The sequence below is a fragment of the Meles meles genome, chromosome 13, assembly GCF_922984935.1.
Source record: "Meles meles chromosome 13, mMelMel3.1 paternal haplotype, whole genome shotgun sequence".
Lineage (NCBI taxonomy): Eukaryota > Metazoa > Chordata > Mammalia > Carnivora > Mustelidae > Meles > Meles meles.
In genome coordinates, this window is record NC_060078.1 from 80,956,385 (window position 1) to 80,970,598 (window position 14,214).

General features: G+C 53.1%; 1 protein-coding gene across 6 annotated transcripts in view; it reads right to left on the reverse strand.

The window, feature by feature from the left end:
* The window catches only part of CTBP2 (C-terminal binding protein 2), a 152,726-nt gene that overhangs the window by 38,279 nt on the left and 100,233 nt on the right, over nt 1-14,214 (reverse strand). For all 6 annotated transcript variants that reach the window (XM_046027994.1, XM_046027988.1, XM_046027991.1 and 3 more), the window contains one exon: nt 9,247-9,406. In XM_046027994.1, coding sequence (XP_045883950.1) covers nt 9,247-9,304 — 58 coding nt within the window. In that variant the 5' untranslated portion in view covers nt 9,305-9,406. The remainder of the gene's footprint in view (nt 1-9,246; nt 9,407-14,214) is intronic.

Here is a 14,214-nt window from a genome sequence, read left to right on the forward strand (position 1 = left end):
AGCAGCTCCTAAGAAACCACGCATGAGGTTTTGAGAAGGAGTGGAAGGGGTCATGCCAGAGATGGGGCAGCCGGTGTGGGGAGAAGCTGCAAGGTGGGCGCCACCCCCCACACCAGAATGAGGCGGCCCGGGTCTCCCTTCCGTCACCCAACACATCCTGCTCGGAAGCCACCCAAACTCACGCAGCCCCGGCTCCACAAGCTGCCAAATATTGTGACAGATGTTTCCCTGCATGAGGTAGAAACACCTGGAACTGGACTCACACTTTCCTAAGTCCTCCGGCAGCTCTGTTTTTTAACGCATGCTGCCGTCTTTTGGAGAGAGCCGCTTTTCTGAAAATCTCATGTTGACTAAATAAAGCAAGATGGGACCAATTTCCGAAAGAGCAATGAGTCTCACAGACTTAACTCTTTAATCCTGCGAAGAGTTTCACTACAGAAAATGGCAGCGAGTAAAAAAGCCATCTTCCGGAAACTGCCAGAGACACAAGCCACATTCTCTTGCCGGTAAAACAAACCCAAGCGAAAGCTGGGGGAACAGAGTAACCCGATGGCAAGCCCGGGGCTCAAGGTGGCACCCTCCCCGAGCCCATGCTTCATGTCCTCCTGCGGGAGGCAGACCAGAAAACACTGAGAGAGGATCTAGAAGGTTCCAGAAAAAGAGGAAAGAAAACCAAGGAGGGGACAACCAGCCAGCCAGCCCGCCCGCCCTTCCACGGAGCAGTGCTTGGGCAAACCACCAACAAGCATTTCACGTTCCAACCACTACGGTGACCTAGGAAACTGCTCGAAAAGCACGAGAGGCAGAACGCCTCACACTCGCTCATAAGCGAGTTCCGTAAATATCGAGGATGGGGCGGAGGCGGGCAGTCTGAAGTCTGGGCTCACACGAAGGGCGCTGGGTCTGCCTGCCTGTCCCTGGACAGCTGGGCCGTTTCCGGCCCACCTGGTGGCCACAAACGCTTGTTCCTTCTCGGGAGGCGGCCAGGCCCAGCTCTGGAGCATTTCTGGCTGGACTTCCAGCTCTTGGTCTTCTTCTGGCCCTCAAGGCCGCAAGACCATAGAGGCTCCGCCAGCGAAGGTGGACACGAGAGCCCGAGACGCTTCCCTGTGCTGGCTGGGTCCCTGGACGGAGCAGCCCCCGCAGCGCCCGCACCTCTGCTTCCACAGGCGACATCTCCTGGGGGACACCGCAGAGGTTAGTGGGTTACGCGCTGTTTTCCAGCAGAACCAGCGCCAAAAATAGGCCTAGGACATCCTGCTTCCTACTTTTCAATGTGTACAGGCCGTGTTGGTTGTTTGATTCCGTCGAGTGTTTTAGAATTTATGTTTGAAAACAGCTTCCTGCCTTTCAAGTTTTCTGTCCTTCTGCTCCCCCGGTGCCCCAATCAGAATAACTCACTTGGCGCATCACAATCAGAGGGGGTGGGGGACCCAAGCGCACTGGTCAAACAGCAGACAGGACATTGTAGCGGGGTTTTAAGACAGCCTGCATCTACATTTCACAGGTGCCAGGAGAGAATCAGAACGTCCGGACGCCAGGGGCGCCTGGGTGGCTCAGTGGGTTAAGCCTCTGCCTTTGGCTCAGGTCATGATCTCAGGGTCCTGGGATCGAGTCCCGCATCGGGCTCTCTGCTCAGCAGGGAGCCTGCTTCCCTCTCTCTCTGCCTGCCTCTCTGACTACTTGAAATCTCTGTCAAATAAATAAATAATTAAAAAAAAAAAAAAAAAAAAAAAAGAACGTCCGGACGCCATTTCAACGGAAGGAAGGACAGCAACGACTATCCTGGGAAGCAGAACACGTGCTCCCCATCTCTTTCTTAGTAGAAAGATGGAAGCTTTAGGGGTGCCTGGGTGGCTCAGTGGGTTAAAGCCTCTGCCTTTGGCTCAGGTCATGATCCCAGGGTCCTGGGATGGAGTCCTGCATCGGGTTCTCTGCTTGGCAGGGAGCCTGCTTCCTCCTCTCTCTGCCTGCTGCTCTGCCTACTTGTGATCTCTGTCTGTCAAATAAATAAATGGGATCTAAAAAAAAAAAAAAAAAAAAGAAAGACGGACGCTTTAGACCATCAGGGCACCCCAGACCTGACATGTAGCCCTGTAACCAAACCAATCCTCCAAGAGCAGCATCCTCAAAACAGTCCCAGCCAGTGCACGACTTAAGACATAGCCACGTTGAAAAGCGAAAACAAAGGCTTGCATGTTGTTCCTGACTTGATTTCCTAACTAGATTATAAATACAATGACAGCTGTACTACGAAAATTGGCTTTGTTTGCCACTCATGATGGGGCAGAAAGTCCGTTCCTCTTTTAGGGCATGTTTTTGGGGTGAGCGTGGCAGCGGGGGCGGGGGGCAGGGAGGTGTGTGCTGGAACCCCAGGCTGGGATGCGGGTCTGGGCATAAAGCCACAGGACAAAACTCTACCAGGAAAAGCTGACGACTCCCCGCCAAGGTCTGCTTCGGCAGGTGCTCGACGAAAACCCCTTCCTTCCTTCTTCTCTACAAAAAACCTCCAACAACAGCAAAAATCCCACAAAATCAGAATCTCAGGTAATCCCCAACCCACCCCAACGCTGACACCCCTTACTCCATCACACTCTGTTTTATGTCCCTTCCCCTGCACTGGGTTCAGAATATTCCCGAATTCCTTCCTCTCACCTTTGAGATGCCCTCATCATTTCCATTCACCAGGGTCCAGCTCAAATAACCTACCTCTAGGAACCTTCTTTAATTCACTCTTTGTCACTTAGTCCCTAAGTCCAAAGAAATCGATACCTATTAAGAGGAGAACACAACCGAAATAACCCAGGGAATACATCAATTGGTAGAGACAGCCCATGGTTTTCTCACTTAAGGTGATAGAGCCCTATCCTTCCTGACATGTCCTTTTCTCCATCACATGCTTGTTCCTTCGACACAGTGAACAGACCAGTGTGACTGCACAGGGCACACACAGGATGCAATGGGGACAGTCAGTCCTTAAGGCCCTCAAGGCACATACCGGGTGATGGGGAAAATGACAGGTGTACATGGTCACCAGGGGGACCCTACCCATGACTACCCTGGCCTCTGAACCCATGCCCATGCTGAAGCACAGTCGCTCACCTGCGAGGGTCCTGGGAGGGTCCTGCAAGCGTCCGTGCACAGCAGGCACCGAGCTGAGAGCCCACAAGGTCCCGGGGCCCCACCCACCAATGCTGCCCGGCAACGGCCCACACTGCCACAGCCTGCCGTGCATGGCGTCAGCACAGGGGCCCCGGTGACTGTCAGGAGATGGGCTGCCAAGACTTTCTGCAGGAGGTGAAATGATCGACTCCCCACCCTGCTTTAAGAATCTGCTTCACCCACTCCAAGTCCATGGTCCTTAGGACCCTCTTGGCACACACACCTTTCCAACCAGGACATGGGAAACGAGACCAGGCCCTCCCAACGAGTGAGTCACATGGCAAGGGGTACAGGGAGGAATGGAGATCCCTGCGACCAGGTGCACGTGACTACCCCGAACCCGGCCCCCTCCTCCTGTGACCTCACAGCCCAGCTGGCGGTACGGAGCCCAATTCTTGCCTGGACCCAGCTGGGCACTTGAGGGCTCCCTGGAGACAGAGACATGCCAACGACCCTGAGCTTGGTTAGAGCAAGAGTCCCATTAACGTCAGGATGTTCATAAAAATCACAGTTCTGGTGGCCTGAGTATAACTCAATCAGAAGCACGGGCCTCATTTCAGGATATCCCTCGTAAGTTCTGAAAAAGGAGTCACGGTGCAAAGAGCTGGCAGCCAAGCCTATCCTGGGGTTCTGGTTGCATTGTCCCCCCAAATACCTGCCATTGGGGTTCTGGTTGCATTGTCCCCCCAAATACCTGCCATTGGGGTTCTGGTTGCATTGTCCCCCCAAATACCTGCCATTGGGGTTCTGGTTGCATTGTCCCCCCAAATACCTGCCATTGGGGTTCTGGTTGCATTGTCCCCCCAAATACCTGCCATTGGGGTTCTGGTTTCATTGTCCCCCCAAATACCTGCCATTGGGGTTCTGGTTTCATTGTCCCCCCAAATACCTGCCATTGGGGTTCTGGTTTCATTGTCCCCCCAAATACCTGCCATTGGGGTTCTGGTTTCATTGTCCCCCCAAATACCTGCCATTGGGGTTCTGGTTGCATTGTCCCCCCAAATACCTGCCATTGGGGTTCTGGTTGCATTGTCCCCCCAAATACCTGCCATTGGGGTTCTGGTTTCATTGTCCCCCCAAATACCTGCCATTGGGGTTCTGGTTTCATTGTCCCCCCAAATACCTGCCATTAGGTTGAGCTGCGTTGGGACCTACCCAAGCCCAGGGACATCCTCCACATTTGCACGGGGGTACAGAGTGCGGGTCTCCGACAGCTCTGCTGCCCTTGGATCTACTCTGACTCAGGAGACTGAGCCTGGTGCCTGTGAGGTGCTGACTGAGCCCAAAAGGAGACAGCCTTTCCTCCACAGTGCCACGACCAGATGAAATGCACCAAAGCAAAGCAGTCTGGGAGACCAACTAGCTGGCTCTCGGGCACTCGGGAGGTTTGAGCCCAGACCCAGACCGAGACACGGTGCAGCCAACCTGAGAGCGAGCGAGATCCCCTGTGCTGGGGAGAGGGCAGCAGGAGCAGCCGGTGGCTGAACACACCAGACCCTGACACGCTGCTCGTAGAAACCTGGGGAGTGAAAACGAATCCACCAGCTGCAGCGAGAGCCCGTTCGGTGAAATCAACAAGTGCGAAGAGAAGCTGAAGTTTTTTTTAACCAATGAGCAGCGAGAGAAGAAAACACTGAACCTTGAACCTGACTCTCCTGTGCAGAACGTGAGGGCCTGCCTGAAGGTGGACAATTCTAGGAGCCCCATCCCTAGCTGACAGACCGCCGGCACCCCAGGGGAGGAGCCAGGACCAGATAAGGGAAAACGTGGATTTCTATCCCTTGCAAGTTACTTCCACTAAGCTTCCACTTGACCACACCCCCTTCCTTTACCAGTCCTTTACATGGGGCTCACTGTGGCAATATATTCATTTACGCTTGGAGTTTAGTCATGTCTAGTTGACTATTGTATATTTACATAGCTAATGTAATTATCGCTAATCACATAATTACTGGAAATGTGCATAATTGCCTAAGCCAAACATATAATTATAATGTATAGCAACATTATGAATCCCCCTTTTAAAATCCACATTTTGGGGCTATTTAAGGATATTTATTAGAAACGATTGTGGACTATCTACAGATGGGCAGCGTCAACAGGGTTTCTGTACAAAGTGCTATTAAGGGCTTTCAAGACCAACACAGGTACAACGAAACTGCCTGTGAATAAAAGACAAAGCGATTCCGGCCCGGGACTGTCGACTCCTCTCGGGTGTACCTATGGGGAAATACTGGCCAGTCCTGCTCTACGGGCTCCGGTGGCTGCGAGCTGCGCCATGCAGGCTACAATGAGGGAAGACCCCCCAGTCACCCCAATGCCTCCAGGGACTGCCTCAGCCATCTGGCAAACGGTGAGACATCTTTCCTTCTAGAACACTCTGGGACCATGAATAAACTTTCCTGGGGGAACGCTGCACTGAGATGGACTCTCACGGTGACAGGCTCGTCCCATTGAGAAGAGCGGAATGCCACTAGAGGAAGGTCTTTTAACCTCATCCCTGCAACATTTCCTGACTCCTCTTGTCCTCCTTGGTGACAAAATTGACCCAGAAAGATCCCCAGATTTTATAACTACTCATGTGCTCAACAGATGTCGTTGGGTTCTCCTTCCCCCACGTCCATTTAAGCAGCCCATCTTCTCACCTCCTTTTACCTCTGTGCTCATGAGAACATCCTAGAGGTAAGACATGTTGGATAGGATTGTTTGTTTAAAAGGAGGTTCACATCATTCATTTTTCTCCTGCGGAGGAAGGGGAGAGTCCTGTCCTGAGTTACGTCATAAAGCAGACGTTCATTACAGCTCAACTGATACAATCACCAAGACCATTCTCCATGTGTGTAAGACATTTCAACGAAATAAAGTAAAATGAAATATCTACTTTTTCCAAATTACATTCTCCATAGCCACAGAAAGGATGGGGTTTAATGATGTTCTACCATATCCCACAAGGAGATGTTCTGACAAAAAGTCATCAGCAAAGCCATTCTGGTATATTACCCTTCTACAAGCCCAGAAAATCCTTCCCAGAAATGCTTTTTGGGCAACTTGTGTGGTACTGAGTGACAGGAAGCCCTTTGGGCCGACCAACAGGTTTCTATCTGGGGCAGATCATGCCAGCTCTGCCGTGATACAATTCACAGACGCAATGTCTCAATTCTGCCACAACAGCGTTGTTAACAGCGCTGGAAACCAAGACGTAAATTATACATCCAAAAGGGGAGACGGCAAAGGTGCAGCCCAGGTCAGATCCTGCCCTCTACCCCATCTGCCCATGACTTTGACTCGGAGCCACACAGGGGAGAGTGGCTAGGAGTGGCCACAGGGGACTGGGGTCCAGGAGGAGACCTTGAGGTTTCCAGGAGGAAGAGGCCAGGCCTTGGAAGGCAGGTAAGAATATTCTGGAAGCGGCATCTGTGCAGGGATGATGCCCAGATTTCTCCAGACTGGCTCGGCTAGAGCAGAAGTGTTCATTAACAGGGGGAGAGGGAGAAGGAGGCGGTAAGGAGAGGGACCCGGGAGGGCCTATCTGGTGTGGGATCCCACAGCCGGGTGTGCACTGGGGTCTTAAGGTAGCCAGGACGACAGAATTCTGTCCTGGTCCCAAGAGCCGAGATGATAAAGTTCCTGGGAGCCCAGAGTGGCTACAACAAAGCAAGGCAGGTTTCATGCTTTTAATCCTAAAAATAAAGAACAATGAGCTATAGGAAGTCCTGGGGGGCGGGGGGAAGGGAGCACTGGCAGAGGGAAGGAGACAATAGCTTGTGGGGCCAGATGGGCTTTCTAGAAGAATACTGAAAAGCGGTTAGTTCAGGGTTATAGAACAGATCCTGGATACAGTCCGAAGCCAGGGGTGCAGACACATGACGCCTTCCGCCTTCAGGAGGGAGAAAGAACCGAATCCACAGCACCGATGGGAGGGAAAGGCCAGAGAAGGACCAGCACACTGCCTGGGCTCTGGTCGCAGCTGGGAAAGGAGCACCACCTGTCCCGGCCCCCCAAAAAGATGCTGAGTCGGGGCTGCGCAGACACACCGGCTGCTCTGGGCCTCATTGGTCGCAGTTGGGAAAGGAGCACCGCCTGTCCCGGCCCCCCAAAAAGATGCTGAGTCGGGGTCTCCATGTGAGGGTCACCAACAAAGCATCTTCCAACAGCTGTTACATGGAACGGGACAGCAAGCCAATGTCTGGGATCGGGGATTACAAGGAGCACCGGAGTAACTCCCAAGTCTGTCTTGATGGCGCCTACCGAGGAATTTTAAAAAATCGTGGCTGCAGCCAGCTCAGGACTGCCGTTCACGGATGAGGCAGATACTGACATTTGGGGTATAAAAAGTGGGTGGGAGGTTGGCGGCCCATGCTTGGGAGGGCGGGGTCTGAAAGAGCGGTCAGTGGTCTTGCCCTTGCTGACAGCCCCCATGACCCGGAGGGGAAAGGCCACCGGCTCTCCAGTCCCATTCTCATCCGATGGGGTAACGTCTAGATAAATCCTGGGAACCTGGGGAAGAGGGGTCAGAATCAGCACCACAGGCATTTCGCCGTGAGCCTTGGAGAGTTGATTCACTAAGTTTTCCAAACAGGGGCCCCCGTCACCTAAAACCTTTCCACCGGAGGTCAAAGGTAAATTTAAATTTAAGACACCCCCACATGATCAGGGGAACCCAGAGGGTGGGACATGACCAACCAGGTGGTCTCTTCAAGGAGTGTCCATGCGTCTGAAACTCAAAAAGGCCAAGAAAAAAGGTTCAGACGAAGGGGACCAAGGAGACGTGACAACTAACCGGGTCCCTTGCTGAGTTTCTGCACAAACCAAGCAGCTGGAAACAGATGTGCAGGGACAGTGAGAACGGGCGGTCTGTATTAGAGGACGCTGCAGCGAGGTTCAGTCCCCGGGGTGGGCGGGGTTTCTGGCGCTGTGTTTACATCAGGAGAGGTCCTAGAAGGAGACACACGCCATAGGTCGTCCTTCAGAGGGAACGGCTGCGTCTACAACTTCCTTTTCAATGGTTCTGGAAAGCCTGCCCATCCATTCACTCACACACACACACACACACACACACACACAATCGCTGTCTGTACATCTACAAGGAAAGTAAGCGACAGCAAATGTTCTCAACTGGTGAACGTGGTTGAAGGGAGTCTCCGTGTCCATCCTAGTCCATCGATCTTTCTGCAGGTTTCAAAGTTCTGTTCTGTTTATCAAAACCTTTCAATCCCAAACCCCCGACACGGCAGGGGAACCCAGGGCTGTAGGGGGCCAGTGACCACAGAGCTCTTGCCAGACACACAGACACAACCGGTCTTTGATGTCTCCACCCCGTGAGGCTGGGCAAACCACTCCATGTGGGCGGCTGGGGGGCCGAGCAGAGTATGGGCGCACGAGGGGTGGGGTGGGGGAGATCCCCTCCAAGGCCCCCATCACGGACCCGCAGCCAAGTCACTGGTCACCAGCTGGGCTGACCCAGTGGGCAGCGTGGCCGTGGCGGCCTAGAGCGCTCAACCCCATGCCCGGAGCCATGCGCTCTGGCTTTCTTACTGCTCCCTAATTAGGAGGAGATGGTGTTTAATCAACATCTCAGAGGTTCGTCCCCAGGTTTCCATTAGATTTTAATTATGTTTATTTTTCCTTTCATGAATAAAACACTTCCAGACATTTTCAAAGATACTAGGGATATGAACACATAATGAGGGGCAACACTGGGCTCTTTAGGAATATCTTGGAATTCATCACTGTAAATATCTTAATCGGAAACAGATAAAAGTCCGGAAACCTCAGAAAGTGAAAAAAGATGGCCCTCTTACACGGTGTCCTCCATCTGCAGGGTGACCTGAGGGTGTGCGCAAGAAACAGGTCGAGGGCCACTCCCTCCCCCGGGAGCCGGGCACCCCTGCGCACAGGTCAGGTCTGCTGACCACCTGGCCCAGGACCCAGGCGCGGGGTGCTCGGGCCCGGGCTTTCTGGCTGCAGTGGATTTCGGTCCGAACCGCAAACCAGGTCCCCGCGGGGCAGTGGTGGGCCGGGCGAGGGTTCCAGGGCGGGGCTACGCACCTTGGGTTACAAACCGCCAATCACGCTGGCTCTTACCTTCACAAATTCTGTCCAATCGCTGTCGCTTGACTTTGTGCTTATCCACAAGGGCCATTCTTTATCGAACTTTGCAACTCTCTGATTCAAAAGGCAAAGCGGTCCTCTAAGAACTTAGGGGAACACGCAGGAGTCTGCGGGCATTACACCACTATGAACCCTGAAACAAGGAGAAAAGAATCCTTACTCTCTGGACACCCTGGGGGCAAGGACAACAGGTCATTCAGGACTGTACTGCCACTTCCTATATGGGCACCTGCCAGCGCTCTCTCCTCCAACACGGGAGAAGGAGGCTGTTCGTCCGTGGTCCCGGGCTCCCGCCCTCCGGCTGGGACACAAAGGGAGCGGACGCCCCAGACAACTGTCACTTGTTTCTGCGAGCAGTAGACAGCATCTAGAGCTCTTGCTTCTCACTTCAGGGCTGTCCACACCAACTGCGACAGCCTGAATTGTTCGTCATTTGTTCTCCAACGCCAGACACCAGCTCAGGGGCCTGCCGGGCCTGCCCTGTAGCTGAGCACCGAGGGGCGGAGGCAGACGCCAGACCACCCCGGACCATCAGGGGAGCAGGTCCCAGGCCCACGGGCACTGAGATACAGACGCCCAGCTGGGGCAACAGGACAAGTCCCCTCCAGGCCTTCCATCAGGCAGTTTACAACACCCCCCCACCCCAGTCCCTGGAGCCACTGCTCACCACGGGGGCCCCGGAGCCCACTGTAAGAGAATGGGGCAGGAAGCCACATACCACCAAACCACTTAAGCCAAGTGTGCCCACTGCCAGCTTCCTGGGCCTCCGTGGCATCGAGGGAGCCACAGATGGTATCGCGACAGCAGGGTCCACGCCTGTCCCAGCGCACCCGCAGGCAGAAACGCGGCTGAGGACAGGTGGCTCGTGTTTGGGTCGAGGGCCGCGGGACTCTCCAGAGGGAAAGCCACAGGCCACCTGAGGAATGCGGAGCTGCTGCCCAGCTCATCCATGGAGGGAGGGAGGCTGGCGGGAAGGGGGTTGGAAGGCTCTGACCCTCGCTTCCTGCTTACGGAACATACCAACTGAGGCCACAAGTCACCGTCTGTACCCACAATGTCCGAGCTTTTTAACTCATGGCTGTGGTTTTATTTTAACAACATGCATATGCACAGAGAAAGTTGTCCTTAGTCAACCAGCAAATGGGGGGGGGTGGGGGGGACAGGAAACGCAAGTGAGGCTCCAGGGCTAATAATGACAATCCCGTATAGTCATCAATTATGCAAAACGCTGGGACTTACTTTATCAAAGGTCAGAATATGGGTCTGACTAGGAGAAGGCAGACTTCCTGGTAGTTAATGGCTAATTTCCCAGCAATGAGACGCACCCCAAAGATTTATGGCAATAATTACAGGATTTTTTTTTTAAAAGAGCCAGGGAAAAAAGCACAATTTCCAATCACATAAATAATTAATGCAACATCCCAGAGATACGAAACCCTCTCCAAACCTGGGGAGCTCCCCAAACCCGCACTGGCCACACCAGACTAGGGAGGAACTGAAGGTTGTCTGAAAGCAAGCAGGTCAACACCTAGGAGGCCCCTGGTGCAGAAGGGACAAACACATTCTAGAAAATTCTGGTTTTGCTTTTGCTGAACTTTAGGAAAGGCAACAAGGCAAAGGAGCCAAGGGGGTGCCTAACTCAAGCAAACTGAGGCCAAGAGTCCCAGACAGAGGGGCATGGCAAGGCCTCTCCCCGAATGTGACCGCTGGTGTTCCTGACACAACCATGGGGCCGTCCCGGGCCCCAGAGCTCGGCCCGGCAATCTCCATCTGCTTGGGTCCCAAGTTTTGATTGTCAAGCGGCAGCATGGCCCCTCTCCGCCACGTCGGCGTGAAGTCAGAGCCTCGTGTTAGCCGAGGGGTGAGAGAATTAATTAGTTAATATTTGTGAAGTGCCTTAGAGATGAAAAATGACAGCATTATCATCCCAGGCAAGCCGGCTTTCACACCCTCCTCCTCCAATTCCCCAAGTGAGGCCTAATCATTCTTTTTGCTTTCCTTTGAATTTTAATTTGTATAATTAGATGGCGTCCTGAAAAATTGATAAGTAGAATCTCGATTATGCAATCAAAGGAAAGATCAGGCATCGGCTTACACAAATAGTCTGCATCCTATTATTTAAAAAAAAAATGAAAAATGGCCATGGGCTCCCACGTCTGGGTATTTTGGGGGGTTGGGTGTGTGTGTGGAGGTGGCTCTATGCTGTCCCTCTGTGACTGGCCCCTCTGTGGGGCCCCCTCTGGCTGTGGCACCCACCCACGCAGACAGTGAATTCAGACTCACAAGGCCACCAGGCAGAGTCCGGTCGGGACCTTGTGTCAGTGACCGCCGATGTGCAGAGCCTCGTCCCTTTCCCCTCAGTATCTCTTCTGAAGCAAGACGGTATGAAATGTGACATTTTCCTCCTTGGGTCTCCCGGGGAGCAAGCTATTTATGAGGACTTAATTAGCATAACCCTCTTCCTGATGACAGGGACAGGCCCCTCCTCAGAGCGAAACCACGAGCTACGGTCTCTAGCTGGTGTCCACGCGGGGACGGCCAGCACCGAGGCCTCCACGCCGGCCCCAGGCTCCCGGACAGCTCCTGCTGCAAAAGCCACCCTCCGCCTTCACTCACCAAGCAGGCCCTTTTCTGGCCCGGGACCGATCACTGCTATCATCAGTTGACCCTATGATCCGTGTTTAACAACAAATCGAGCGCACACAGAAGAGGAAACGGGTCGGGGAGGTGTCCCACAGTCCCTCTTTGGCTCAAACCGTACAGCTCTGAACCATGATCGTGGTGTTGTCGCAAGGGGGTTGTAAATTCTACAACCCACTTGCATGATGACCAAGGGGAAGCAGGCTCCATGTTTGTAAAAAATAGGGATGTTTTTACGTTCCTTGCCCACAGGAGCCGGCCGCAGACACCACTCCCTCCAGCTGAGGCTGGGAGGGTGAGCTCAGTGGAACTCAAAAAGGGTCAGAAGGAAAGTCAGGTCTTTTCAGAAAGAGGATCCTCAATGCCAAATCTTACAGAAAAACCAGCTTCGTCTTCTCCTCCAAAACGGAGATCCTAAAACTGCAGAGCAAACACCACCGAAGGCCCTATCTGACCTTCTATTAGCTTGAGATGAGGGGTGATCCCGGGCTGAAAGGTTTGGGGTCAGGGAATCTGGCTCATTGCGGAAGGAGAAAGATGCCTGCGGGAGAAAGATACTTAGATTCTTGTCTCCACCAGAAAGCAACCGCAAGGGTGGGATTTGTTCCACGTGGGTTTCCAAGAGAAACTGGAGGTTGAAGCAGGACGGCAAACGGGAAGGACGCTTCATCTTACAACTGCTCGCTTTGCGTTATCAAACACAAAACAAACACCCCAAAGCGAGTACAGGAGAAATCGGTTGTTCCCCTCATCCAGCGAGGTCTAAAATCTGGTGGACTGATTTTACTAAATATGACCATGAAAAGCCCACCTGCCTGGACCAAAACTCCACCAGGCACAGAAACCCCGAGTCCTTGTTCACTTACGTTCATAAAATCCCAAGTTTTTAAAAACGCAGTCAGTTTCTTTACTCTAATTCCGCGTCTTCATAAACACTAGGCAGATGATAAGAAGTTACACCAAGTAACTGACGTCTTTCCAAAGGAAAAGTCTTCTGAAACCATGGCGATCACCTTCAATTCTTTTTAAGGAAATCTATGCAAACAGCACGTTCATAAAGAGAGACCAAGTTGTGCGACGGGGGACAGACTAACAGAATCACGATTAGGCAGGTGCTGCTAAATTCCGAGTAAACCCTCCGAGTCCTCAATCTACTGCACTGTGACGCCCACAAGTGGGCCACACTTCCCACTGGAGAGGCTGAAATGATCCAGTGCGAGGAGAAAAGGCCCCCAGGGCCCCCCAGCAGCATAGGCACAACAACGGCTCCTCCCTTCCGTGCTGGGATCCCTAAGGGGACCATGGCCCCACTCCTCAGGTCTCCTTCACCCCACCCTACCAGGCTCTAGTGAGGACTACAAGCCTGTTCGCCAACCTGTGAGCGACCCAGCAGGGCGGCAGGCCAGGCACCTGCCGGCGAGCACAAGGCCAACATATTTAGTGCCTTGATGCTGCTGGCCCACCGAGGCCAACTGCCCAGGAAACTCTGACTCTCCTGAGACCCAGTAGAGTCGCTGGTCTTCAGGCTACCCCCAAAAGGACCTGTTCCAGCATCTGCAGAAGCCAAAATGGAACAACAGATTCCTTTCTTGGGGAGACAGCTGGGTAGAGGCCTCTCAACAGGGCCTGTGGGTTTTTTTGGTATTTTCTAGAAATATGCTACAGGGTCAGGGATCACGGGGGAAAACACTGGCTTCGCCTTCGAGGAGTGGCTGACATCACAGCACAACGAACAACAAAATTATTAAAACTGCATTTTAAGGAAGAAAAGGATGCTTTGGGGGAAGATGAGTTGTGGGAAAGAAGCCCACTGAAGTCAGTTTTGTAATGTTTCAAAGCTACTACTGCTCCTTATTTCTTCAGGAGCTTTTGGGTGTATTTAGGGTTTTTTTTTTTTTTTTGGAAAGGGGAAACCCCCATGGTTTGGACAAGCGGCCTAGCATAAGGTGTGGACGGGACTCCCAGTCCTGATCCTGGACAGAGGTAAGCCGCAGGCCCCTTCCATAACTGAAGCCTCACTCTGGCTCCTGGACCAGACCCGTACACCATTTCGTAAGGCTGCTCACCTTTCCCCAGGAGCTCCCCGCAGCCCAAGCCGAGGGCACCCCGGTCACATACCGTCCATCAATTCCATGGTCCCCACGCTCTGATCATCCAAGCGCACGGCCAGTGTCAAATGCCTTTAGCACAGACCCACCGCACTTCTCCAGCACCCAGGAGCCAGGTGAGCTTCCGAAGTCAGATGCGTCTGGATCTTTAAGAAGCCGGAGTTCTCACACCAAGTAGAGCCCAAGATCAATC